The sequence below is a fragment of the Henckelia pumila genome, chromosome 3, assembly GCF_033568475.1.
Source record: "Henckelia pumila isolate YLH828 chromosome 3, ASM3356847v2, whole genome shotgun sequence".
In the NCBI taxonomy this organism is placed as follows: Eukaryota; Viridiplantae; Streptophyta; class Magnoliopsida; order Lamiales; family Gesneriaceae; genus Henckelia; species Henckelia pumila.
In genome coordinates this window covers 82426225-82453636 of record NC_133122.1, presented here as the reverse complement: position 1 = coordinate 82453636, position 27412 = coordinate 82426225, and the positions used below count along the sequence as shown (strand labels likewise).

Sequence of the window (27412 nt, the reverse complement as noted above, 5' to 3'; positions counted from 1 at the left end):
GCGATCATCTCGAGGGTGCGATGCTGTTTGGGTGATCATCGACAGGTTGACGAAATCTGCGTGCTTTATTCCTTATCGAATGACTTATCGTCATGATCAAATGGCGGATCTTTATATTCGAGAAGTGGTAAGACTTCATGGTGTACCAAAGTCGATTGTATCTGACCGAGATCCGAGGTTTACTTCACACTTTTGGCATAGCCTACAGGAAGCTCTAGGTACGTGTTTACATTTGAGTACTGCTTACCATCCTCAAACCGACGGTCAATCTGAACGAACAATTCAGACGCTTGAGGATATGCTTAGAGCTGTAGTACTTGATTTTGGTGTTACATGGCAAAATTCTATACCACTCTTGGAATTTTCTTATAACAACAGTTATCAAACGAGTATAAAGATGGCACCATTTGAAGCGTTATATGGGAAGAAATGTCGATCACCGCTGTATTGGGATGATTTTTCTGAGGTACCTGAGTTAGGACCTGATATAATCAGACAGATGACTGAGAAGGTGAAACTGATACAGCAAAGAATGAGAACAGCACAGCACAGACAGACCAGATATGAAAATGTACGACGACGGCCGTTATCTTTTGATCAGGGGGATAGAGTGTTTCTGGAGATTTCACTGTTCAGAGGCACCGTTCGATTTGGTAAACGAGGGAAATTATCTCCGAGGTATATTGGGCCGTATGAGATTCTCGAGAAGATAGGCAATCTAGCTTATCGACTCGCTCTTCCTATGTCTTTATCTGGAATACATGATGTCTTTCATGTATCGATGTTGAGGAATTACATATCTGATGCATCTCATGTGATTCACTCCGATGAAGCTGAATTGGATGACACTCTTAGCTATTTCGAGCAACCTATTCAGATTCTTGATAGAAAGACGAAGCAACTCCGAATGAAGACCATTCCATTGGTGAAGATTCAATGGAATCGACAAGGAGTTGAAGAAGAGACTTGGGAAGTCGAAGAAGATATGAAGCAACGATTTCCTTATTTATTTCATTGATGTGAGTTCTTATTCAGTTTTCAGTTATTTTTATTCTTATGAGCATGCGGACTGCATATCTATTCTGTTTATGAATTCGAGGACGAACTCATGTCTTAGTGGGGGAGAAATGTAAGGCCCGGGATTAATTAGAAATTAATTCGAATTTATTTAATTTTAATCCGAGTATATTTAATTTGGGAATATTTAGAGTTTTGATTTAAATTCTAATATTCTTAAATTATTTAGGATTGAAATTGAATTAAAATAAGGGCCGAGGAGCAAATTGCAATTATTAAAGAAATGATGGGCTAAATTGCAATTAGGATTCAAATTTATCAGATATTAAATTGAATACTCAGCTTATGCACGTGTATGAAGGAGAATTTTCAGAAAAATAAGAACAGAGCTCGTTCTTCCATTTTTCTTTGAGTTTTTGATCTTCAAACCCTTATAACTTTTGCTCCGGATATCCGATTTCGATTCCGAAAAGTGTTCTGGAATCCTTACGACAAGGGCTTAGATTTGGTGTAAGATTTTATATCTTTTAACATGGTTTTAATTTTGAAAATTGATAGATATCAAATATTGAGTTTTCGGTTATGTTGTGAGTTGTGTATTGCGTCTAGTTTCGACACCGGATCAAAGTTGAATGCTTGAAGGGATTGATTATGATTTGTAGCATGTATCTTGACAAGTATAGCTGTTGATATGTTGTTGTATGGCTGAGTTTTATAAGATATATGCTGATATATGAGTTGAGTTACAAGTTTCGAAATCGGGAATTACGTCGGTTATCGATTTTGAATCGCTACGTCGTTTAATCGAGTTTTGGAACTGTTTTGATAGCCGAATTCTGAGTTGATGTTGTTATTGAGATGTTATAAATGTTAAAGAATGTGTATTGTTCAATTTCAGTCACGTTTGGAAGGCCAACAACACGAGACGCCGACTTTGAACCGAAGAAAGTTGATTGAGGTTTGAAGTGGTTTTGATTGATGAAATCTTGATGGTTTTGACTCGTTTCTGAAATGATAGGTTGATATGAAGTTTGATATATGTGTTTTGATTATATCTTACAGATTTGAAGAGTTCAGAACCTCAATAAACGAAGGTATAATGACGACATCGCGAAGTAGGGACTTTGAAACTCAAGAACGATTATCTTTGAGTTGGCCTGCAAAAATCACATACTTGTTTATGTTTTGATTTGATTGTGATGCTGTCGATCCATCTCAGGTAGTGGATCTTTATATTTGAGTTGATATGATGCTATATCGAATTGATTTTAAGCCAAGGTTGCGGTTAACCTTATTTGCGAGTCGTTTACGAATTCATTAGATGGATATCCATGTCAAGATCATTTATGAATCTTGATGGCTTCGAAGTTATATGAATCAATTTGTACTTAAAGCGTTTGAGTACTCTATTTGTTGAGTCGAGTTTGAAATAGAGTTAATATGATTTATTTAACGCTTTCGATATGTTGGTTATACTGAGAATTATATCTCACCGGAGTTTATCCAGTTGTTGTCTTGTTTTGTATGTGTGCATGACAACAGGGAGGGCAGGATCTGATCATCGACGTCATTGACAGCTGGGAGAGAGTCTAGCACGTGAGGGCTCAGGTTGTAGATGATGTTTTGAATGTTAGAAGCAAGGAACTTTAGAACTTGTTGGTTTTGGAATACATGTATAAAACTTGGGATAGTTTGTGTCGTTATCGTTATCGTTTCTTTAGCGACTTGGTTGATGTAATAAAATGCATGTATACTTGCTTGAGACTTTGTTAGATGTATAAATTTGTGTTTACATTAAAGGAAGCAAGTTTTGGAGCTGTCAATTGCCAGGTTTTGAAGCTGTCAATGTTGGAGAACGGTGATCAGATCAATCAGGATTGATACCCGGTGCAGCGGAAGTTTAAAAATTTTTATATGGAACGATTCCATAATGGGTATCAAAACTTTACGATTAAATTGTGTGTGTAAAAATTAAATAACAATTATAAATTTTTACCTCCAATCTCGAATCGAGATTTTGGACACCAACAGATTGCTCTGCTCTTGTTGTATATCCCTAGAGCTGATGGACGAACTGTTCTTCAATCAGGTCCACGAACGGATATTTAATCCCTCTGATAGATTGCACTAGAAAATCTATCAGAAGTTTCTACGAAGAGAATTAACGAATTTGATCCGTTAAACCAGACTGTAATTCAAAATTCACAGACTGGATTTTCCGAGCAGAGGGGAGGGGGGGCGGCGGCCACACTTAAGAAAAATAGGGTTTTTTGAAAATAATTTTGTGACCTGTTGTGTGTAATTTCTGTACTGCAATAACTTATTTATAATGTAGGCCGCTAACAGCTTAGGGCCCATTAGTCATAAGTTCAAGTCTGACAAGCAAAGCCCGCATGTTCAGAAATTAATATAAAATTCATCATGACTCCGATTGATAAACCGATTTCACCAATGTGCACAGAAACCATTTCTGCGCCTTTTAAAGTCAAGATAAATTTTTCTGAATCCGAAATCAGTGATTTCCAAAAATGCCCATCCCTATGTCATTTTAGGAAATCTTACTCCTCTACTCTTAAATAAGAAGTCCAATTTCTTTGTTCATTAAATTTAACTCTTTAAATTTAACTATCTCAACGGGGATTAAAAATCCATTACTCTATGTGACCCTCAATGGTTCAGGGATACAGCTAGCCGTGGGCTCACAACTCCTTGTGACTCGGAACAACAATTTCCGACTTGCCCATCGAATCATGGTAAGAGCGCCTAGCAACATCGCCCCATGATTCCCTAGGTATCACTGATAGTGCCTGCAAGAACCAATATATTTTGGTTAGCGTACAGTACGGTCCCTTCATCCATATATCCCGATCGAATCAACAACCATTGGTAAATCGAGAGTCGTTCGAGATTCGATAACTATGCAATACATCTTGAAGATCAAATAGTGACATCGCATGTGCTACTAAGAAACCATTTCTTAAAACACATCATGTACTCTGGCCAGAGATTCGTCACACTAATATCTCCTCAGATCGCATAGGATATCCACACTCGCAAGTATGTGGTGAATCCTTGACAACAAAGCATCGACTCCTATATGTGTTGTAACTGTACCCAATCCCGACACCTGATGACCCCAATAGAGTCGGTAAACGAGTCAAAGCACAGTACTAGCATATAGAGTCTCAATGATGTTTCAAGTAGTAAGGACTAATGGTGTACAACCAAAACCGCGGACTTTATCCACTCGATAAGTGATAACCACTTGGAAAGTCCGGATAGGGTAGTTCGATCATTCATAATATGAATATCCATTTGCATGCTTCGAACATCTCTATGTTCCCTACCAATGAAACGTGGTACTCTGCATCGCAAATGCTAGTCTCAAACTCGAGCGATCCTTATCCTTATTATCGGACGGCTCAATCGAATAGGAACAGTTTAGAATATACAGTGACTATAAGATGTGTTTCATGATAGACATCCCCATGTTCTACCACATCTTACATACACTATAGTATATTCAAGGTCTTTATCAAAACAACAATAGTATATCACAATATAACAATATGAAGAAAGATAAAGTCATTGCCATTAATAAAAGTGTAAATTATATAAAACAAAAGATTGTTTATACAAAGAGTCATCAAAGCCCTTAGCCACAAGTTGGCTCACCGGGCACCCACTCTTTCAATCTCCCACTTGCCCTAAAGCCAACTAGTCATACTACGAAGACCCATTGCTTCGCGATGTTTGTCAAATAATGGTCCTGGCAAGGGCTTAGTAAGTGGATCAGCGATATTGTCTGCAGAGGCCACTCTTTCGACAGTGATGTCTCCTCTTTCCACAATCTCCCGGATGATGTGGTATTTTCTCAGTACATGTTTGGATCTTTGATGAGACCTTGGTTCCTTTGCCTGAGCAACGACACCCGTGTTGTCACAGTACACCGGGACTGGACCAACAACTTCAGGAATAACGCCCAACTCTTGGACGAAATTCCTCATCCAAACAGCCTCTTTAGCATCAGCTGATGCTGCAATGTATTCTGCCTCAGTGGTGGAATCCGCTGTGGTGTCCTGCTTGGAACTCTTCCAAGAGACAGCACCGCCATTGAGCATGAACACAAATCCAGAGGTTGACTTCGAGTCATCCACGTCACTTTGGAAGCTAGAGTCGGTATAGCCTTCCAATTTTAGTTCTCTTCCTCCATATACCATGAACATATTCTTAGTCCTTCGTAAGTACTTAAGAATGTCCTTCACGGCTTTCCAAGGCATTTGACCGGGATTAGCTTGATATCTGCTCGTGACACTCAGAGCAAATGCTTCATCCGGTCTGGTAGATATCATCCCATACATGATACTACCTATGGCTGACGCATATGGTACATGTGTCATTTTCTCTATCTCTTCATCAGTCTTGGGACACATAGACTTGGATAGAGAAACTCCATGACACATGGGTAGTGTCCTCTCTTGGACCCATCCATTGAAAACCGTTTCAAGATGGTGTCGATGTAGGTTGATTGAGTGAGTCCTATCATTCTCTTAGATCTATCTCTATAGATCTGTATCCCTAGAATATAGGATGTCTCACCCAAATCCTTCATCGAGAATCTACCTGATAACCATATCTTTGTTGACTGCAACATCCCTACATCATTCCCAATGAGTAGGATGTCATCAACATAAAGTACTAAGAATGTCACAGCATCCTTAACTACTTTCTTGTACACGCATGGTTTCTCCGGTTCTTGATGAAACCAAAATCCTTTATTGTTTCATCAAATTTCTGGTTCCAACTTCTTGATGCTTGTTTTAGACCATAGATTGATCTCTGAAGCTTGCATACCTTATGCTCGCTTCCCATGGATGTGTATCCCTCAGGCTGCATCATATAGATTTCTTCCTTAATGTCTCCATTAAGAAAAACAGTCTTCACATCCATTTGTCATATCTCATAGTCATACCAAGCAGCTATGGCAATAAGGATTCTTATGGACTTGAACATTGCAACTGGTGAAAAGGTTTTATCATAGTCAACTCCTTGTCTTTGAGTATAACCTTTCGCCACCAATCGCGCCTTGTAGGTCAATACCTTACCATCAGGCCCAAGCTTTCTCTTGTAGATCCATTTACACCCTATTGGAACAATTCCATCGGGAGGATCTACTAAAGACCAAACTTGGTTTGTATGCATCGAATCTATTTCCGACTGCATAGCTTCAAGCCATAAATTTGAATCCGCATCAGAAATTTCTTCCTTGAAGTTTCTTGGATCACATCCAACATTGGGTTCATCTTGATCCCCTTCAAGAAGAATACCATATCGAATAGGAGGTCTATAAGTCCTCTCGGATCTTCTAGGTATAGGCGTGTCTATCAATGGTTCCTGAGGTGTAGGATCGTTATTTTGTATTTCGGGTTCTTCTCGAATTTCTTCGAGTTCCATCATCTCGCCTTTCTTATCCAATAAGAACTCCTTCTCCAAGAAGGTGGCATTCCTTGAAACAAACACCTTTGTTTCAGCAGGATGATAGAAATAATATCCGATTGAATTCTTCGGATACCCTACAAAATAACATAAGGTGGATCGACTATCCAACTTATCTCCCACTGTCTGCTTCACGTAAGCAGGACATCCCCAAATCTTCAAGTACGAATACTTAGGAGCTTTGCCATTCCATAACTCGTATGGTGTTTTGTCCACTGCTTTAGTGTGGACGTTGTTCAATAACAATACCGCCGTTTCAAGCGCGTAGCCCCAAAACGAAGGTGGAAGCTCAGTGAAGCTCATCATGGATCGAACCATGTCCAACAAAGTTCGATTACGACGCTCCGATACACCATTCAGCTGTGGTGTCATAGGAGGAGTCCACTGAGAGAGAATCTCATTCTCTTTTAGATAGTCCAAAAACTCGGTACTTAAGTATTCTCCACCTCGATCAGATCGAAGTGCTTTAGTACTTTTACCTAACTTGTTTTCTACTTCAGCCTTGAATTCTTTGAACTTTTCAAATGCTTCAGACTTATATTTCATTAAATATAAATACCCATACCTTGAATAATCATCAGTAAAGGTAATGAAGTAGGTGTGGCCATATTGAGTACCAATTCTAAATGGACCACAAACGTCTGTATGGATCAAATCCAACAGATTTTGACTACGCTCAGGTTTCCCCTTAAAAGGAGATTTAGTCATTTTTTCTTTCAGGCAGGATTCACAAGTAGGTAGAGAATTAATATCAGACATATCAAACATGCCCTCTCCCACTAGCTTGTTCATCCTCCTTGAGGAAATATGACCTAGCCTAGCATGCCAAAGGTTTGCCGGGTTTTGACTATCGATTTTCCTTTTGTTTGTTGTTGCCGTTTTATCAACATAATTTATTGGAACGTCTTTTAGTTTTATGTTGTATAGATCGTTTTCAAGTTGTCCATTTCCAATCAAATATTCATTCTTGTAAATATTGCAAATCACATTCACAAAATTGCAAGAATAACCATCTCTATCAAGCATAGAAACAGAAATAATGTTTTTAATCAAATCTGGAACAAATAAAACATCTCTCAAAATTAACTTAAAACCGTTCTGTAAAATTAAATAAATATCTCCCACAGCTTTAGCTTCAACTCTGGAACCATTTCCGAGCCTCAGCTGGGTCTCACCCATTCTAAGCCTGCGACTTTTTGTCATCAACTGCAAATCATTGCAAATGTGAGATCCACATCCGGTATCCAATACCCAAGAAGTAGTATTAAGTGAAACATTTATTTCAATATAGAACATACCCTTCGCAGTTCGCAACTGCTCTAGATATTCCTTGCAGTTACGCTTCCAATGACCGGGCTTCTTGCAGTAATGGCAAACATCCTTGGACTTTTTCATGTTTGAAGCCTTTGTCTTGTACTTCTTCTCGGGTTCGATTTTCTTGGGTGGGGCAGAACGTTTCTTACCCTTTGTACTTGGCCCTTTCTTAGCAGAAGAAGAGGAGCCCACCAAGAAAGCCGGTTTATCCTTCTTTAAAGTGGATTCATATGTTACAAGCATATTGACCATCTCTTCAAGGGAGGCCTCTATCTTGTTCATATTGAAATACACCACAAATCCGTCAAACGAAGACGGAAGAGATAGAAGTAGTAAGTCCACGTTGAGTTCATGCTCCAACACCAAATCAAGCGTTACCAACTTCTGTATGAGCCAAATCACTCGTACCCCATGATCACGGACCAAAGTTCCTTGACGCATGCGACACGTCATTAGCTCCTTTACAGTAGCGAACCTTTCAGCTCTCGATTGAGCCCCAAAAAGTTCCTTGAGTTGTACGTGAATGTCAGCAGCATTCACGGTGTCCTCAAATCGCCTCTGGAGTTCATCAGACATCGAGGCTTGCATATAGCATTTGGCCTTGATATCATGGTCCCACCATGTATCAAGTTTGGCTAACTCTTCCGGACTTATGTCAGCTGGTGCTTCCTTCGGAGGAGATTTTTCTAACACGTAGAGCATCTTCTCCGAAGTCAAGACAATCTTCAACTTACGGAACCATTCCGTATAGTTTGCGCCAGTCAATTTATTTTGTTCGAGGATCGAGAAAAGTGGATTACGCGAATTCATCTTTATGAAATACTGAAAAGAAACAGACAAATATCAGTGATTGTTTAATTAATTTACTAAGACATAAAATAGGCGAAATTTATTTTATTAATCTCACTCCCACTATTTTAACGATTTCAATACCCTCTAGTGAAAACGGGAAACTGTTTTCCTTAGTGAGAACATGGAGTCCAATTGACAAACTATGGTCCCGAATAATATCAGCCAACCACAATTTTCAAAAGGTAGAGCCCAATTGCTTCCAAAGCAACCTCCACGTTTTTACCTCATGTCCAATAAGGGCCCAATAATATGACGCCGTTTATTGTGACATGTCAAGATGACCCATCAATATTAAGTTGTGATGGACGGTCGCCATGTGGATCCCCCAATAATATGAGCCGATCCCATGGGAGTTCCACCCAACTTACAATATGTGTCGATCCAATGTACAACTTTCCGACGAACGGGCCCCCCAATAATATGAGCCGGACCGTATCCGCGGGTAGCATCTCATACATTGATCGTTGATGGAAGGTAGGAACATTTAAACAATTTTAAATTTCCTTTATTTATCTTGATATCAATTTTAAATCATATTTAAAATGAGGGATTTTAATTTTGAAAATTTGTCTCATCATTTTTAAAATTTTGTATGCTTGCCGGATTCACACAATTTAGTCTAAAACATGCATACAACAATAATATCACATATTATATAGGATGATCGATTCCATTTCTAATCGACCAGTGGTTGCCAATCACGAGTCTTAGTCCAATCCTAGGTAATATGCAGTATGCAATGCAATCCTATTACATTGAGCTTCCAATTTACATTTCTTCTGTCTTTATTATCTGCTGGGCCCACCTCCATCTTCAAATCTTCATCTCCCACTAAGTCTAATGTATTTACAATAAATAACCATGACAAGTAGGGGATACATTTCAAGGGGTGGGAACGGGCCATAAACCAGACCCACTTTTATTACATATGACAATTCATATTGGGCCATAAACCAGGCCCATTAATAAATCCAACAACAATAAAAACAAATGTAAATTCCTAACATACACCTACAAAATTGGTCATGGCAATCGATCATCCTTATCCAATAACATTTAATTCAAAATTAATTTATTGGATAACATGCAATGGCAATTTAAATTTAAAAGGATAACATCATATTCCATATATAAAATCTTATTTTACATACAAAATCATATTTTATCTTTTTATCAAATAAAATCATATTTTATCTATAAAATCCAATTTTATACATAAAATCATATTTTACTCAATATATCCATAAGATCATATCTTATCATCAATTGTACCAAAAATAATTAATTTCATAAAATCTGATTTAAAATATATAAATTTTCCAAAAATTCAAATTTATCCAAAAATCAATTTTAAAATTTTCGGATTCGAACAATTCGATCTGACGCCTCGTGGACTAATCAAAAACAATTTTCGATCGGACCAAAAATAGAATTTTAACATATTAAAATTTAATTTTAAAATTAAAAAATTAATTTTTCGCGGGCCGCCCGGGACACTCCCGGGCTGCCCGCGCCCCAAAGGGCTCGGGCCGGGCAGCCCGGCTGCCCCTAGGGCAGCGACGATTGCTGCCCTGGGCAGCGATCACGTCGCTGCTCATGGGCAGCGACCATCGCTGCCCCCCCCCCCGGGCAGCGATCCAATCGCTGCCCGGGTTTTGCTCGAAAAAAAATTTTTATTTTAAAATATTTATTTTGTTTCAAAAACCGAGGCTTAAAAATTTTTGTACAATCGATTAATTTAATCGCTTGATCTGAGCAACCTTGCTCTGATACCATTGTTGGAGAACGGTGATCAGATCAATCAGGATTGATACCCGGTGCAGCGGAAGTTTAAAATTTTTTATATGAAACGATTCCATAATGGGTATCAAAACTTTACGATTAAATTGTGTGTGTAAAAATTAAATAACAATTATAAATTTTTACCTCCAATCTCGAATCGAGATTTTGGACACCAACAGATTGCTCTGCTCTTGTTGTATATCCCGGGAACTGATGGACGAACTGTTCTTCAATTAGGTCCACGAACGGATATTTAATCCCTCTGATAGATTGCACTAGAAAATCTATCAGAAGTTTCTACGAAGAGAATTAACGAATTTGATCCGTTAAACCAGACTGTAATTCAAAATTCACAGACTGGATTTTCCGAGCAGAGGGGAGGGGGGGCGGCGGCCACACTTAAGAAAAATAGGGTTTTTCGAAAATAATTTTGTGACCTGTTGTGTGTAATTTCTGTACTGCAATAACTTATTTATAATGTAGGCCGCTAACAGCTTAGGGCCCATTAGTCATAAGTTCAAGCCCGACAAGCAAAGCCCGCATGTTCAGAAATTAATATAAAATTCATCATGACTCCGATTGATAAACCGATTTCACCAATGTGCACAGAAACCATTTCTACGCCTTTTAAAGTCAAGATAAATTTTTCTGAATCCGAATTCAGTGATTTCCAAAAATGCCCATCCCTATGTCATTTTAGGAAATCTTACTCCTCTACTCTTAAATAAGAAGTCCAACTTCTTTGTTCATTAAATTTAACTCTTTAAATTTAACTATCTCAACGGGGATTAAAAATCCATTACTCTGTGTGACCCTCAATGGTTCAGGGATACAGCTAGCCGTGGGCTCACAACTCCTTGTGACTCGGAACAACAATTTCCGACTTGCCCATCGAATCATGGTAAGAGCGCCTAGCAACATCGTCTCATGATTCCCTAGGTATCACTGATAGTGCCTGCAAGAACCAATAGATTTTGGTTAGCGTACAGTACGGTCCCTTCATCCATATATCCCGATCGAATCAACAACCATTGGTAAATCGAGAGTCGTTCGAGATTCGATAACTATGCAATACATCTTGAAGATCAAATAGTGACATCGCATGTGCTACTATGAAACCATTTCTTAAAACACATCATGTACTCTGGCCAGAGATTCGTCACACTAATATCTCCTCAGATCGCATAGGATATCCACACTCGCAAGTATGTGGTGAATCCTTGACAACAAAGCATCGACTCCTATATGTGTTGTAACTGTACCCAATCCCGACACCTGATGACCCCAATATAGTCGGTAAACGAGTCAAAGCACATTACTAGCATATAGAGTCTCAATGATGTTTCAAGTAGTAAGGACTAATGGTGTACAATCAAAACCGCGGACTTTATCCACTCGATAAGTGATAACCACTTGGAATGTCCGGATAGGGTAGTTCGATCATTCATCATATGAATATCCATTTGCATGCTTCGAACATCTCTATGTTCCCTACCAATGAAACGTGGTACTCTGCATCGCAAATGCTAGTCTCAAACTCGAGCGATCCTTATCCTTATTATCGGACGGCTCAATCGACTAGGAACAGTTTAGAATATACAGTGACTATAAGATGTGTTTCATGATAGACATCCCCATGTTCTACCACATCTTACATACACTATAGTATATTCAAGGTCTTTATCAAAACAACAATAGTATATCACAATATAACAATATGAAGAAAGATAAAGTCATTGCCATTAATAAAAGTGTAAATTATATAAAACAAAATATTGTTTATACAAAGAGTCATCAAAGCCCTTAGCCACAAGTTGGCTCACCGGGCACCCACTCTTTCTGTCAAATGTGGGCAAGAATCTGCCAGGGCCGTGCTCGAGCTGCAGAAAACAGCAGCCCGAGCGCAGCCCGGGGCAGAAAGTTCTGCCTCGAAATGGGCAGGGCGCGCCCGAGCGGCGCTTTTCAGCCGCTCGAGCGCAACCTATTTTTTTTTTAAAAAAAAATAAATTTTTTGTTTGTTACAGCTTCGGATGCTTGGTGATTGCTTATTCATTAATTGCCCTTAAGATTTGAGATTAGCAACCCGAGGCCCCACATATTTGATACATTTTTTCTATTTAGAACAAACTTTTTATATAAAAGTATCACGTCGAACTATTTAGAACAAACTTTTATATAAAAGTTTCACGTCTGGCATAACATTGTCCTTCTCCCCGATGTATCCTTTTGGGAAATTTTAGATATAATGTTTCGAAAAACATTAACTTCGTCTCGATGAAGTAGTTATTTTAAAAAAATTAATTATGACACATTAGATTTTTATATGACGTATCTGTTTATAAAATATTTAACTCATGGCTTTTGCTTTCTTTTCAATTCTAGCGACTTGTTTTTCATTTTTAAATATATAATTCACATTTTGATTGTAAGTCATAATTTGCGTGCGTCATTTGTCAATCTATTCTATTATAATTTAATTTTGAATAGTATAAATTTTTTGAGCCAATTGGCAAGTTGGTAGCTAGTGTGAATAAGTCGAAGCATACTTGTGACGTCTTCAAAACTTGTAAAACTTAATGGTTAAGTAATTAATATTTAAGGATATGAATGAATACCCATGTTAACCCATTATTTAGATGGGCATCTCGAGAGCCCATTTAAATTGTAATGAATTTCAAATACCTAATTTCTTTTTAAAAAAAACATGGAAACGAATTCAAAAGCAAGTGTTAAAAGATTTATTTTGCCGTATATACATGGGCTACATTTGATGCACAACCAAGGAAACTGAGTAGGATTGCCTAATCACCAAATGACTGGGTTGCATAAACATCAAGAGTGCATTGGATAAAACAAAAAAAAAAAAAAAAGTGCATTGGATGATTGAGGGTGTACACGTAGAGGATAGCAAGCTGTTGTAACTGATCTAACAACCAACCAACTTGGTTGCAGCTATAGTTTTTCATATAAGAAGGAGGGAGAGGTACGCAGAAGTGTATAAGCTCACATTTTATCACTCTCTCATACTCTTGAGCTGCCAAGGGTTTAGATTAGTGTTTATACTTGTATATCTAATATCCTTTGATTCCTGGTATATGCATTGTAACTCCAAGATAGTTCATGGATATAATTGGTATAAACCAAACTCAGATTTCAATATCTTGAAGGAAGCTTTTGAGCCTTGGGCCAGAGTGGGTCCGTTTTTTTTATGCAAGTCAGATGTTCATGTGATCATCTCACTTGCATAAAATATGGACCGTTGGATACCCCAGTGGGCACTACCCCAATGGGGTGGCATCGACACTTTCTCAGAGTGGATGTAGGATCTTGTGATCCAAACCACTATATATCGTTTGTCCCTATTTTGATTCTTTGCATATTTTGATTCTTCTTGATCATTGCATCTTGTTGTTTCTAGCCGTGAATTTGATCGGTTGATACACATTAATATTGCTTGCATCGATCAGGATTACTGATAGTTGTGTTAGTGTTGCATGTTTTAATATCGTTTTGTTGTTGTTTTGCATACATTTATGTGTTTTAATTACGTGTTTTGTTCGTATTTCATTTATCGTGTCTTCATAACATGCTTTCGGGTTTATTTTGTAGGATGTGGCACTTTAAAGGAAAAAATGGACAGAAACAATCTCGCTCGATTTGCGGAGTTCAACCAATCGAGCGAGAGAGAGAGTGAACAAGGAAGAATTGAAATCAAAAGTTTTTTGGCTCGATCTGCTGAACTCAACAGATCAAGCGGCCAGAAGAAAAAAAGCAGATTTCGGGACAGAGTTTTGCTCACTCGATCTGCTAAACTCAGCAGATCGAGCGAGCCGCGCAGTTCGGGAAAAAAAATCCTTAAATTAGGAAACTCTATTTTTAAGGACTCTAGTCTTTTATTAGGTATTTATTCCGTTTTTCTGAGATCTTTTAGGGGACTAAGAGGGAGATAACGTGAAGGAGGCTTGGAGGCTAGGTTTTCTTCTACTATTCTTAGATTTCTTCTCTTCTTTTGATTTTTCTTGCAAATTTTCATGAATATTTGTGGCTAGACTTTAGAACTTGGTTGAGAAAGACAAGCCCTTGAATTTATTTATTTGTGAGATTTTGATTTTCAGTGTTTGATTATTATTGAGTATCAAGAGTTGTTTGGAATTGATTTCCATGCTTGTGTGTTTGATTCTTAGATTGATCACCTGATGATTTTTCATACAATCTACTGCTAAATTAAAATTCAAATATGTGATTGTTTGAATCATCTAATTTGTGAAGCAACTGCAATTAATAATCATCCACTTGTTGTTGGAAAACGGTGTTCAGATCAATCAGAATTGATACCCGGTGCAGCGGAAGTTTTAAAATTTTATATGGAACGATTCCATATCATGGGTATCAAAACTTTACGATTAAATTGTGCGTGTAAAAATTAAATAACAATTTAAATTTTTACCTTGAATCTCGAAACGAGATTATGGACACCAACAGATAACTCTGCTCTTGTTGTATATCCCAGGAACTGATGGACGAACAATTCTTCAATCAGGTCTACGAACAGAAGTTTAATCCCTCTGATAGATTGCACTAGAAAATCTATCAGAAGTTTCTACGAAGAGAATTAACGAATTTGATCCGTTAAACCAGACTGCAAATTCGAAATTCACAGGCTGGATTTCAGAGAGAAAACACAGAGAGGGGGGCGGCCACTCTAGGTCTCAAAAACCCTAGTGTTCGAAATTATGAGCCTTTGTTCTATAATTTCTGTACTGCAATAACTTATTTATAATGTGGGCTGCTAACAGCTTAGGGCCCATTAGTCATAAGTTCAAGCCTGACAAACAAAGCCCGCATGTTCAGAAATTAATATAAAATTCATCGTGACTCAGATTGATAAATCAATTTCACCAATGTGCACAGAAACCATTTCTGCACCTTTTAAAGTCAAGATAAATTTTCTGAATCCGAATTCAGTGATTTCCAAGAATGCCCATCCCTATGTCATTTTAGGAAATCTTACTCTTCTACTCTGATATAAGAAGTCCCACTTCTTTATTCACTAAATTTAACTCTTTAAATTTAATTATCTCAACGGGGATTAAAAATCCATTACTTGTGTAACCCTCAATGGTTCAGGGATACAGCTAGCCGTGGGCTCACAACTCCTTGTGACTCGGAACAACAATTTCCGACTTGCCCATCGAATCATGGTAAGAGCGCCTAGCAACATCGCCCCATGATTCCTTAGGTATCACTGATAGTGCCTGCAAGAACCAATAGATTTTGGTTAGCGTACAGTACGGTCCCTTCATCCATATATTCCGATCGAACCAACAACCATTGGTAAATCGAGAGTCGTTCGAGATTCGATAACTATGCAATGCATCTTGAAGATCAAATAGTGACATCGCATGTGCTACTAAGAAACCATTTCTTAAAACACATCATGTACTTTGGCCAGAGATTCGTCACACTAATATCTCCTCAGATTTCATAGGATATCCACACTAGCAAGTATGTGGTGAATCCTTGACAACAAAGCATCGACTCCTATATGTATCGTAATTGTACCCAATCCCGACACCTGATGACCCCAATAGAGTCGGTAAACGAGTCAAAGTACAGTACTAGCATATAGAGTCTCAATGATGTTTCAAGTAGTAAGGACTAATGGTGTACAACCAAAACCGCGGACTTCATCCACTCGATAAGTGATAACCACTTGGAAAGTCCAGATAGGATAGTTCGATCATTCATCGTATGAATATCTATTTGCATGCTTTGAACATCTCAATGTTCCATACCAATGAAACGTGGTACTCGGCATCGCAAATGCTAGACTCAATCTCAAGCGATCCTTATCCTTATTAACGGATGGCTCAATCGACTAGAAACTGTTTAGAATATACAGTGACTATAAGATGTGTTTCATGATAGCCATCCCCATGTGCTACCACATCTTACATACACTATAGTATATTCAAGGTCTTCATCTAAACATCTTATAGTATGTCACAACATAATAATATGATAAAAGATAAAGTAAACGCCTTTATAAAAGTGTAAATTATATTAAACAAAAGATTGTTTATACATAGAGTCATAAAAGCCCTTAGCCACAAGTTGGCTCACCGGGCACCCACTCTTTCAATCTCCCACTTGCCCTAAAGCCAACTAGTCATACTACGCAGTCCCATTGCTTCGCGATGTTTGTCAAATAATGGTCCTGGCAAGGGCTTAGTAAGTGGATCAGCGATATTGTCAGCATAGGCCACTCTCTCGACAGTGATGTCTCCTCTTTCCACGATCTCCCGGATGATGTGGTATTTCCTCAGTACGTGTTTGGATATTTGATGAGACCTTGGTTCCTTTGCCTGAGCAACGGCACCCGTGTTGTCACAGTACACCGGGACTGGACCAACAGCTTCAGGAATGACGCCCAACTCATGGACGAAATTCCTCATCCAAACGGCCTCTTTAGCAGCAGCTGATGCCGCAATGTATTCTGCCTCAGTGGTGGAATCCGCTGTGGTGTCCTGCTTGGAACTCTTCCAAGAGACAGCACCGCCATTGAGCATGAACACAAATCCAGAAGTTGACTTCGAGCCATCCACGTCACTTTGGAAGCTAGAGTCGGTATAGCCTTCCAATTTCAGTTCTCTTCCTCCATATACCATGAACATATTCTTAGTCCTTCGTAAGTACTTAAGAATGTCCTTCACGACTTTCCAATGCATTTGACCGGGATTGGCTTGATATCTGCTCGTGACACTCAGAGCAAATGCTACATCCGGTCTGGTAGATATCATCCCATACATGATACTACCTATGACTGATGCATATGGTACATGTGTCATTTTTTCTATCTCTTCATCAGTCTTGGGACACATGGACTTGGATAGAGAAACTCCATGACACATAGGTAGATGTCCTCTCTTGGACCCATCCATTAAAAACCTTTTCAATATGGTTTCGATGTAAGTTGATTGAGTGAGTCCTATCATTCTTTTAGATCTATCTCTATAGATCTGTATCCCTAGAATATAGGATGCCTCACCCAAATCCTTCATCGAGAATCTACCTGATAACCATATCTTCGTTGACTGTAACATCCCTACGTCATTCCCAATGAGTAGGATGTCATCAACATAAAGTACTAAGAATATCACAGCATCCTTAACTACTTTCTTGTACACGCACGGTTCCTCCGGGTTCTTGATGAAACCAAAATCCTTTATTGTTTCATCAAATTTCTGGTTCCAACTTCTTGATGCTTGTTTGAGACCATAGATCGATCTCTGAAGCTTGCATACCTTATGCTCGCTTCCCATGGATGTGTATCCCTCAGGCTGCGTCATATAGATCTCTTCCTTAATGTTTCCATTAAGAAATGCAGTCTTCACATCCATTTGCCATATCTCATAGTCATACCAAGCAGCTATGGCAATAAGGATTCTTATGGACTTGAACATTGCAACTGGTGAAAAGGTTTCATCATAGTCAACTCCTTGTCTTTGAGTATAACCTTTTGCCACCAATCGTGCCTTGTAGGTCAATACCTTACCATCAGGCCCAAGCTTTCTCTTTTAGATCCATTTACACCCTATTGGAACAATTCCATCAAGAGGATCTACTAAAGACCAAACTTGGTTTGTATGCATCGAATCTATTTCCGACTGCATAGCTTCAAGCCATAAATTTGAATCCGCATCAGAAATTGCTTCCTTGAAGTTTCTTGGATCACATCCAACGTCGGGTTCATCTTGATCCCCTTCAAGAAGAAGACTATATCGAATAGGAGGTCTAGAAGTCCTCTCGGATCTTCTAGGTATAGGTGTGTCCTCTGAAGATTCTTGAGGTATGAGATCATTATTTTGTATTTCGGGTTCTTCTCGAATTTCTTCGAGTTCCATCATCTCGCCTTTCTTATCCAATAAGAACTCCTTCTCCAAGAAGGTGGCATTCCTTGAAACAAACACTTTTGTTTCAGTAGGATGATAGAAATAATATCCGATTGAATTCTTCGGATACCCTACGAAATAACATAAGGTGGATCGACTATCCAACTTATCTCCCACTGTCTGCTTCACGTAAGCAGGACATCCCCAAATCCTCAAGTACGAATACTTATGAGCTTTGCCATTCCATAACTCGTACGGTGTTTTGTTCACTGCTTTAGTATGAACGTTGTTCAACAACAAAACCGCTGTTTCAAGCGCGTAGCCCCAAAACAAAGGTGGAAGCTCAGTGAAGCTCATCATGGATCGAACCATGTCCAACAAAGTTCGATTACGACGCTCCGATACACCATTCAGCTGAGGTGTCATAGGAGGAGTCCACTGAGAGAGAATCCCATTCTCTTTTAGATAGTCCAAAAACTCGGTACTTAAGTATTCTCCACCTCGATCCGACCGAAGTGCTTTAATACTTTTACCTAGCTTGTTTTCTACTTCAGCCTTGAATTCTTTGAACTTTTCAAATGCTTCAGACTTATATTTCATTAAATATAAATACCCATACCTTGAATAATCATCAGTAAAGGTAATGAAGTAGGTGTGGCCAAATTGAGTACCAATTCTAAATGGACCACAAACATCTGTATGGATCAAATCCAACAGATTTTGACTACGCTCAGGTTTCCCCTTGAATGGAGATTTAGTCATTTTTCCTTTCAGGCAGGATTCACAAGTAGGTAGAGAGTTAATATCAGACATATCAAACATGCCCTCTCCCACTAGCTTGTTCATCCTCCTTGAGGAAATATGACCTAGCCTAGCATGCCAAAGGTTTGCCAAGTTTTGACTATCGATTTTCCTTTTGTTCATTGTTACCGGTTTATCAACATAATTTATTGGAACGTCTTTTAATTTTAAGTTATATAGATCATTTTCAAGTTGTCAATTTCCAATCAAACATTCATTCTTGTAAATATTGCAAATTTCATTCACAAAATTGCAAGAAAAACCATCTCTATCAAGCATAGAAACAGAAATAATGTTTTTAATCAAATCTGGAACAAATAAAACATCTTTCAAAAGTAACTTAAAATCGTTCTGCAAAATTAAATAAACGTCTCCCACAGCTTTGGCTTCAACTCTAGAACCATTTCCAAGTCTCAGCTGGGTCTCACCCATTCTAAGCTTGCGACTTCTTGTCATCACCTGCAAATCATTGCAAATGTGAGATCCACATCCGGTATCCAATACCCAAGAAGTAGTATTAAGTGAAACATTTATTTCAATATAAAACATACCCTTCGCAGTTCGCAACTGCTCTAGATATTCCTTGCAGTTACGTTTCCAATGACCGGGTTTCTTGCAGTGATGGCAAACATCCTTGGACTTTTCCATGTTTGAAGCCTTTGTCTTGTTCTTCTTCTCAGGTCCGGTTTTCTTGGATGGGGCAGAACGTTTCTTACCCTTTGTACTTGGCCCCTTCTTAGCAGAAGAAGAGGAGTCCACCAAGAGAACCGGTTTATCCTTATTTAAAGTGGCTTCATAAGTTACAAGCATATTGACCATCTCTTCAAGGGAGGCCTCTATCTTGTTCATATTGAAATTCACCACAAAACCGTCAAACGATGAAGGAAGAGAGAGAAGTAATAAGTCCACATTGAGTTCATGCTCCATTACCAAATCAAGCGTTACCAACTTCTGTATGAGCCAAATCACGCGTACCCCATGATCACGGACCGAAGTTCCTTCACGCATGCGACACGTCATTAACTCTTTTACAGTAGCGAACCTTTCAGCTCTCGATTGAGCCCCAAAAAGTTCCTTGAGTTGTACGTGAATGTCAGCAGCATTCACGGTATCCTCAAATCGCCTCTGGAGTTCATCAGACATCGAAGCTTGCATATAGAATTTGGCCTTGATATCATGGTCCCATCATTTATCAAGTTTGGCCAACTCTTCCGGACTTATATTAGCTGGTGCTTCCTTCGGAGGAGATTTTTCTAACACGTAGAGCATCTTCTCCGAGGTCAAGACAATCTTCAACTTACGGAACCATTCCTTATAGTTTGCGCCAGTCAGTTTATTTTGTTCGAGAATAGAGAATAGTGGATTGCGCGAATTCATCTTAATGAAATACTGAAAAGAAACAGACAATAATCAGTGATTGTTTAATTAATTTACTAAGACATAAAATAGGCAAAATTTATTTTATGAATCTCACTCCCACTATTTTAACGATTTCACTACCCTCTAGTGAAAACGGAAAACTGTTTTCCTTAGTGGGAACATGGAGTCCAATTGACAAACTATAGTCCCGAATAATATCAGCAAACCACAATTTTCAAAAGGTAGAGCCCAATTGCTTCCAAAGCAACCTCCACGTTTTTACCTCATGTCCAATAAGGGCCCAATAATATGACGCCGTTTATTGTGACATGTCAAGATGACCCATCAATATTAAGTTGTGATGGACGGTCGCCATGTGGATCCCCAATAATATGAGCAAATCCCATGGGAGTTCCACCCAACTTACAACATGTGTCGATCCAATGTACAGCTTTTCGACGAACGGGCCACCCCAATAATATGAGCCGGACCGTATCCGCGGGTAGCATCTCATACATTGTTCGTTGATGGAAGGCAGGAACATTTAAACAATATTTAGATTCCCTTTATTTATATTGATATCAATTTTAAATCATATTTAAAATGAGGGATTTTAATTTTTGAAAATTTGTCTCATCATTTAAAATTTGTATGCTTACGGGATTCATACAATTTAGTCTAAACATGCATACAACGATAATATCATATATTATATTTTAGGATGATCGATTCCATTACTAATCGACCCGTGGTTGCCAATCACGAGTCTAAGTCCAATCCTAGGTGATATGCAAGTATGCAATGCAATCCTATTACATTGTGCTTTCAATTTACATTTCTTCAGTCTTTATTGTCTGTTGGGCCCACCTCCGTCTTCAAATCTTCATCTCCCACTAAGTATAATGTATTTACAATAAATAACTATGACATGTAGGGGATACATTTTAAGGGGTGGGAACGGGCCATAAACCAGGCCCACTTTTATTACATATGACAATTCATATTGGGCCATAAACCAGGCCCATTAATAAATCCAACAACAATAAAAACAAATGTAAATTCCCTAACATACACCTACAAAATTGGTCATGGCAATCGATCATCCTTATCCAATAATATTTAATTCAAAATTAATTTATTGGATAACATGCAATGACAATTAAATTAAAAAGGATAAAATCATATTCCATATATAAAATCTTATTTTACATACAAAATCATATTTTATCTTTTTATCAAATAAAATCATATTTTACATATAAAATCCAATTTTATACATAAAATCATATTTTACTCAATATTTCCATAAGATCATATCTTATCATCAATTGTACCAAATATAATTAATTTCATAAAATCTGATTTAACGGATAAAATCTATAAATTTTTCAAAAATTCAAATTTATCCAAAAACCAATTTTAAAATTTTCGGACTCGAACAATTCGATCCGACGCCTCGTGGACCAATCAAAAACAATTTTCGATCGGACCAAAAATAGAATTTTAACATATTAAAATTTTAATTAAAAAATAAAAATTAATTTTCCCGGGCCGCCCGGGACGATCCCGGGCAGCCCGTCGCTGCCCTGCGCAGCGCCGTGCGCTGCGCTGGGCAGCGACCATCGCTGCCCGTGTTTTGCCCGTCAAAAAATTTAATTTTTAAAATTTGTTTTGTTTCAAAAACCGAGGCTTAAAAAATTTTGTACAATCGATTAATTTAATCGTTTGATCTGAGCAACCTGGCTCTGATACCACTGTTGGAAAACGGTGTTCAGATCAATCAGAATTGATACCCGGTGCAGCGGAAGTTTTAAAATTTTATATGGAACGATTCCATATCATGGGTATCAAAACTTTACGATTAAATTGTGCGTGTAAAAATTAAATAACAATTTAAATTTTTACCTTGAATCTCGAAACGAGATTATGGACACCAACAGATAACTCTGCTCTTGTTGTATATCCCAGGAACTGATGGACGAACAATTCTTCAATCAGGTCCACGAACAGAAGTTTAATCCCTCTGATAGATTGCACTAGAAAATCTATCAGAAGTTTCTACGAAGAGAATTAACGAATTTGATCCGTTAAACCAGACTGCAAATTCGAAATTCACGGGCTGGATTTCAGAGAGAAAACACAGAGAGGGGGGCGGCCACTCTAGGTCTCAAAAACCCTAGTGTTCGAAATTATGAGCCTCTGTTCTATAATTTCTGTACTGCAATAACTTATTTATAATGTGGGCTGCTAACAGCTTAGGGCTCATTAGTCATAAGTTCAAGCCTGACAAACAAAGCCCGCATGTTCAGAAATTAATATAAAATTCATCGTGACTCAGATTGATAAACCAATTTCACCAATGTGCACAGAATCCATTTCTGCACCTTTTAAAGTCAAGATAAATTTTCTGAATCCGAATTCAGTGATTTCCAAAAATGCCCATCCCTATGTCATTTTAGGAAATCTTACTCTTCTACTCTGATATAAGAAGTCCCACTTCTTTATTCACTAAATTTAACTCTTTAAATTTAATTATCTCAACGGGGATTAAAAATCCATTACTTGTGTGACCCTCAATGGTTCAGGGATACAGCTAGCCGTGGGTTCACAACTCCTTGTGACTCGGAACAACAATTTCCGACTTGCCCATCGAATCATGGTAAGAGCGCCTAGCAACATCGCCCCATGATTCCCTAGGTATCACTGATAGTGCCTGCAAGAACCAATAGATTTTGGTTAGCGTACAGTACGGTCCCTTCATCCATATATCCCGGTCGAATCAACAACCATTGGTAAATCAAGAGTCGTTCGAGATTCGATAACTATGCAATGCATCTTGAAGATCAAATAGTGACATCGCATGTGCTACTAAGAAACCATTTCTTAAAACACATCATGTACTCTGGCCAGAGATTCGTCACACTAATATCTCCTCAGATTGTATAGGATATCCACACTAGCAAGTATGTGGTGAATCCTTGACAACAAAGCATCGACTCCTATATGTGTCGTAACTGTACCCAATCCCGACACCTGATGACCCCAATAGAGTCGGTAAACGAGTCAAAGTACAGTACTAGCATATAGAGTCTCAATGATGTTTCAAGTAGTAAGGACTAATGGTGTACAACCAAAACCGCGGACTTCATCCACTCGATAAGTGATAACCACTTGGAAAGTCCGGATAGGGTAGTTCGATCATTCATCGTATGAATATCCATTTGCATGCTTTGAACATCTCTATGTTCCATACCAATGAAACGTGGTACTCGGCATCGCAAATGCTAGTCTCAATCTCAAGCGATCCTTATCCTTATTAACGGACGGCTCAATCGACTAGAAACTGTTTAGAATATAAGTGACTATAAGATGTGTTTCATGATAGCCATCCCCATATGCTACCACATCTTACATACACTATAGTATATTCAAGGTCTTCATCTAACATCTTATAGTATGTCACAACATAATAATATGATTAAAGATAAAGTAAACGCCTTTATAAAAGTGTAAATTATATTAAACAAAAGATTGTTTATACATAGAATCATAAAAGCCCTTAGCCATAAGTTGGCTCACCGGGCACCCACTCTTTCACTTGTGAGTTTATTAAATTGTAGGAACAACAATTTACTAGATTAAATACATCTGTTTGTGTATGTGTTGTCTAGATTCATCAGTTTTACTAGTTTTCATGTTGCCTTGAATTTAAATCTAATCACTTGTATTGACTTGTTTCATTGGTAAAGGTTAATTTAAAACTCTTGTGTCTAGTTAACTAAGATTAAGGTAAAACATGAATTTAATTTTCAATGATGAATATTCAATTTGAATTAATTATTTTTAGATAATCGATGATCGAATGAATAATTTCAAGGGTGTAGTCGACCGATACCAAAACTTGTTTCTCATTGATTTTTTCGTTATAATTTAATCTTGTATGATAGTTAATAGAATTTTATTTTAAATTGTTTTTAATTAATAGTAGTTAATTTCAATTCAAAAAACCCCTTTTTTTATTTTTAGTATTTTAAGGAACACAATTAAATTTTACTTATTTTCGTGGGAACGAACCCTACTCTCACTACTGCATATTTTATTTATCTGAGTTGAGTCGGGTAATTTGGATGCAATACGACTGAGCGTTACCAAATTTTGGCGTCGTTGTCGGGAAAGGCGTTTAAATAGATTGTGTTCTTTTAGTTTTCTTTTCATTATTTTGTTTAATTTTTTTCCCCAAGTGCTTCTCGGGTTTGTAAATGCTTTCATGAGAATCTTCAAAAGAAGAATTTTCATACGACCCGGAGATAGAAAGAACTTTGCATAGGCGAAGGAGAGAAGCTCGTAGGAAAAAAGAAGAGGAAAATTTACAGGCTAAAAATCTTACAAGAGCAATGACTGACAACGCAATTCTTAGTCTGAGACAATTGGGAACTTCTGATCTAAATCAGCAACTTTATGCATTCCTACTCTAGAAAATAATGCTACATTTGAGTTGAAATCCGGATTAATTCACTTACTGCCTTCTTTTCATGATCTTGCAGGTGAGGATCCCCACAAGCACTAGATGGAATTTCATGTGGTATGTACGAGCATGAAACCCCATGGAGTAACAGAGGATCAGATCCAACTGAAAGCCTTTCCGTTTTCGTTCAAGAATGCTGCAAAGGATTGGCTATACTACTTATCTCCTGGATCCATCACTACCTGAACTGAAATGAAGAGGATTTTACTGGAAAAATATTTCCCAGCTTCTAGAGTAGCAAATATCAGGAAGGAAATATATGGGATCAAGTAGTATACAGAAGAATCACTTCACGAGTATTGGGAGCGGTTCAAGAAGCTTTGCGCTAGCTGTCCGCAACATCAGATAAGTGAAAATTTTTTAATCCAATATTGCTATGAAGGTTTGTTGTCTAATGACAGGAGTATGCTAGACACGGCTAGTGGAGGAGTGTTTGTTGATAAAACACCGCAAGCTGCAAGGAACTTGATCGAGCATATGGCTGCCAATTATCAGCAATTTGGCACCAACAGAAGCTATTCTGCGCCCAGAAGGAATAACGAGGTAAATGTCTCTTCTCTTGAACAAGAACTGATTGATCTGGTGTCTCTTGTGCGTCAAATGGCTGTAGAAAATGGGCAGAATGTGAAAAAGTGTGGAATGTGTGTTGTAGTGGGACATGTAACTGACATGTGTTCCACCCTTCAAGAGGGATCTACTAAGCAAGTCAATGCAGCAGGAGGATTTCCAGGACCACCACAGAGAAATTATGATCCTTACCCAAACACGTACAATCCGGGTTGGAAGGATCATCCAAACCTTAGATATGGCAATCCTTCGATGAACCAGCCTGCACCTCAAGTACGGCCGAATAATCAAGCTTACAGGCCACCATATCTTCCACAACCGCAACGTCCTCAAATTCCAGCGTCTGGTGAGTTTCAAGAAAACATTGTTAAGGATCTTGCAACTAATACATTAAATTTTCAACAGGAAATGAGAGCAAGTATCCAACACTTGAACACTCAGGTGGGACAGTAGGCAACCGCAATTAACATGTTGGAAGCACAACATTCTAACAGTTTATCATCTCAGACTGTGCTGAATCCAAAATAAAATGTAAGTGCCATAACTTTGAGGAGTGGAAGAGAGTTGAAGGTTCATGAAGAAGTGGTGCAGAATGAAGATGTGAAGGAATCCAAGGTAGAGGAGAATGAGCTTAATCACGAGGATACACCAAGAGGTAAGTTTCCTCCTCTTTCTGAATATAAACCTGTAGCCCCTTTTCCCCTTGCATTGAAAGAGTCTAGGAAGGTTGAAGGTATTAAGGGGTTGTATGAAACTTTTCGTAGATGTGAGGTAAATATTTCATTGTTAGATGTTATTAAGCAAGTACCTCGCTATGATAAATTTTTAAAAAAATTATGTACTGCGAAAAAACAACATAAGTTGAAGGGATGTAAAAAAAGTTGAACTAGGAGAACAAGTTTCTGCTATGATTCGAAGAAAGACACCTGAAAAATGCAAGGATCCAGGTATGTTTTCGATTCCTTGTAAAATATGAGATGTTCAGCTTGATACGATCATGTTAGACTTAGGAGCATCAACTAATGTCATGTCATACTCTGTTTATGCTTTCTTAAAACTAAGGCATTTGAATGAAACTGCAACTGTTATCCAGATGGCTGATAGATCTACTATTTATCCTAGGGGTGTGATAGAGGATGTTTTTGTGCAAGTTGGTAATTTGGTTTTTCTTGCTGATTTTTATGTGTTTGACATGAAAAACAATGATTTGAAAAGCCCAATTTTGCTAGGAATACCATTTCTTAAATCTTCAAAGTCTGTTATAGATGTTAATAATGGTACTCTCACTATGGAATTCGATGGGGAGATTGTTAATTTTAATATTTTTGATAACCTGAATTTTCCTAGTTGTGAAAGTGTTGTTAATAATCTTGATATCAATGATTACTTGTCACAAGAACACAAGAAAGCTGTGAATGAGTGTAAGTTGAAGGAAGTAGTAGCAAGACCTGTTAAAATTTCTCTTTCTGATCTACAGACACCAAAAGCTGAAGAACCTAGGATTTCTAGAAATTCAATGAATAGACCAAAATTAAATGTTAAAGTGCTCAAATGGGTGAAGTTGGACAAGAGAATTAGATATGAACCACCATGAGCATCTGAAGCATGCAGTCGGGCCAAAGACTGTAAACAGAGGCGCTGGCTGGAAGGCAACCCATTGTTCTTTCCTTTCATTTAGTTTTTTTTTTTTGCATTTTATTTTCGTTGTTTTTAGAACCGAGTGCCGCCACTTCCGCAGTCCGAGTTTCAATATAATTCTTCCGTCATTCCGTTAGAAAAGGAAGAGGACGACTCCGCCAACACTTGA

The 27412-nt window shown here is 38.1% G+C and overlaps 1 protein-coding gene across 1 annotated transcript; it reads left to right on the top strand.

The window, feature by feature from the left end:
- Positions 1-397: 397 nt before the first annotated feature.
- Positions 398-27412, top strand: LOC140889104 (uncharacterized). The gene is made up of 7 exons (XM_073296813.1): positions 398-511; positions 25058-25095; positions 25440-25951; positions 26011-26023; positions 26142-26376; positions 26699-27160; positions 27320-27412. Exons 1-7 carry the CDS (start codon positions 398-400, stop codon positions 27410-27412), a joined length of 1467 nt encoding a protein of 488 aa, XP_073152914.1.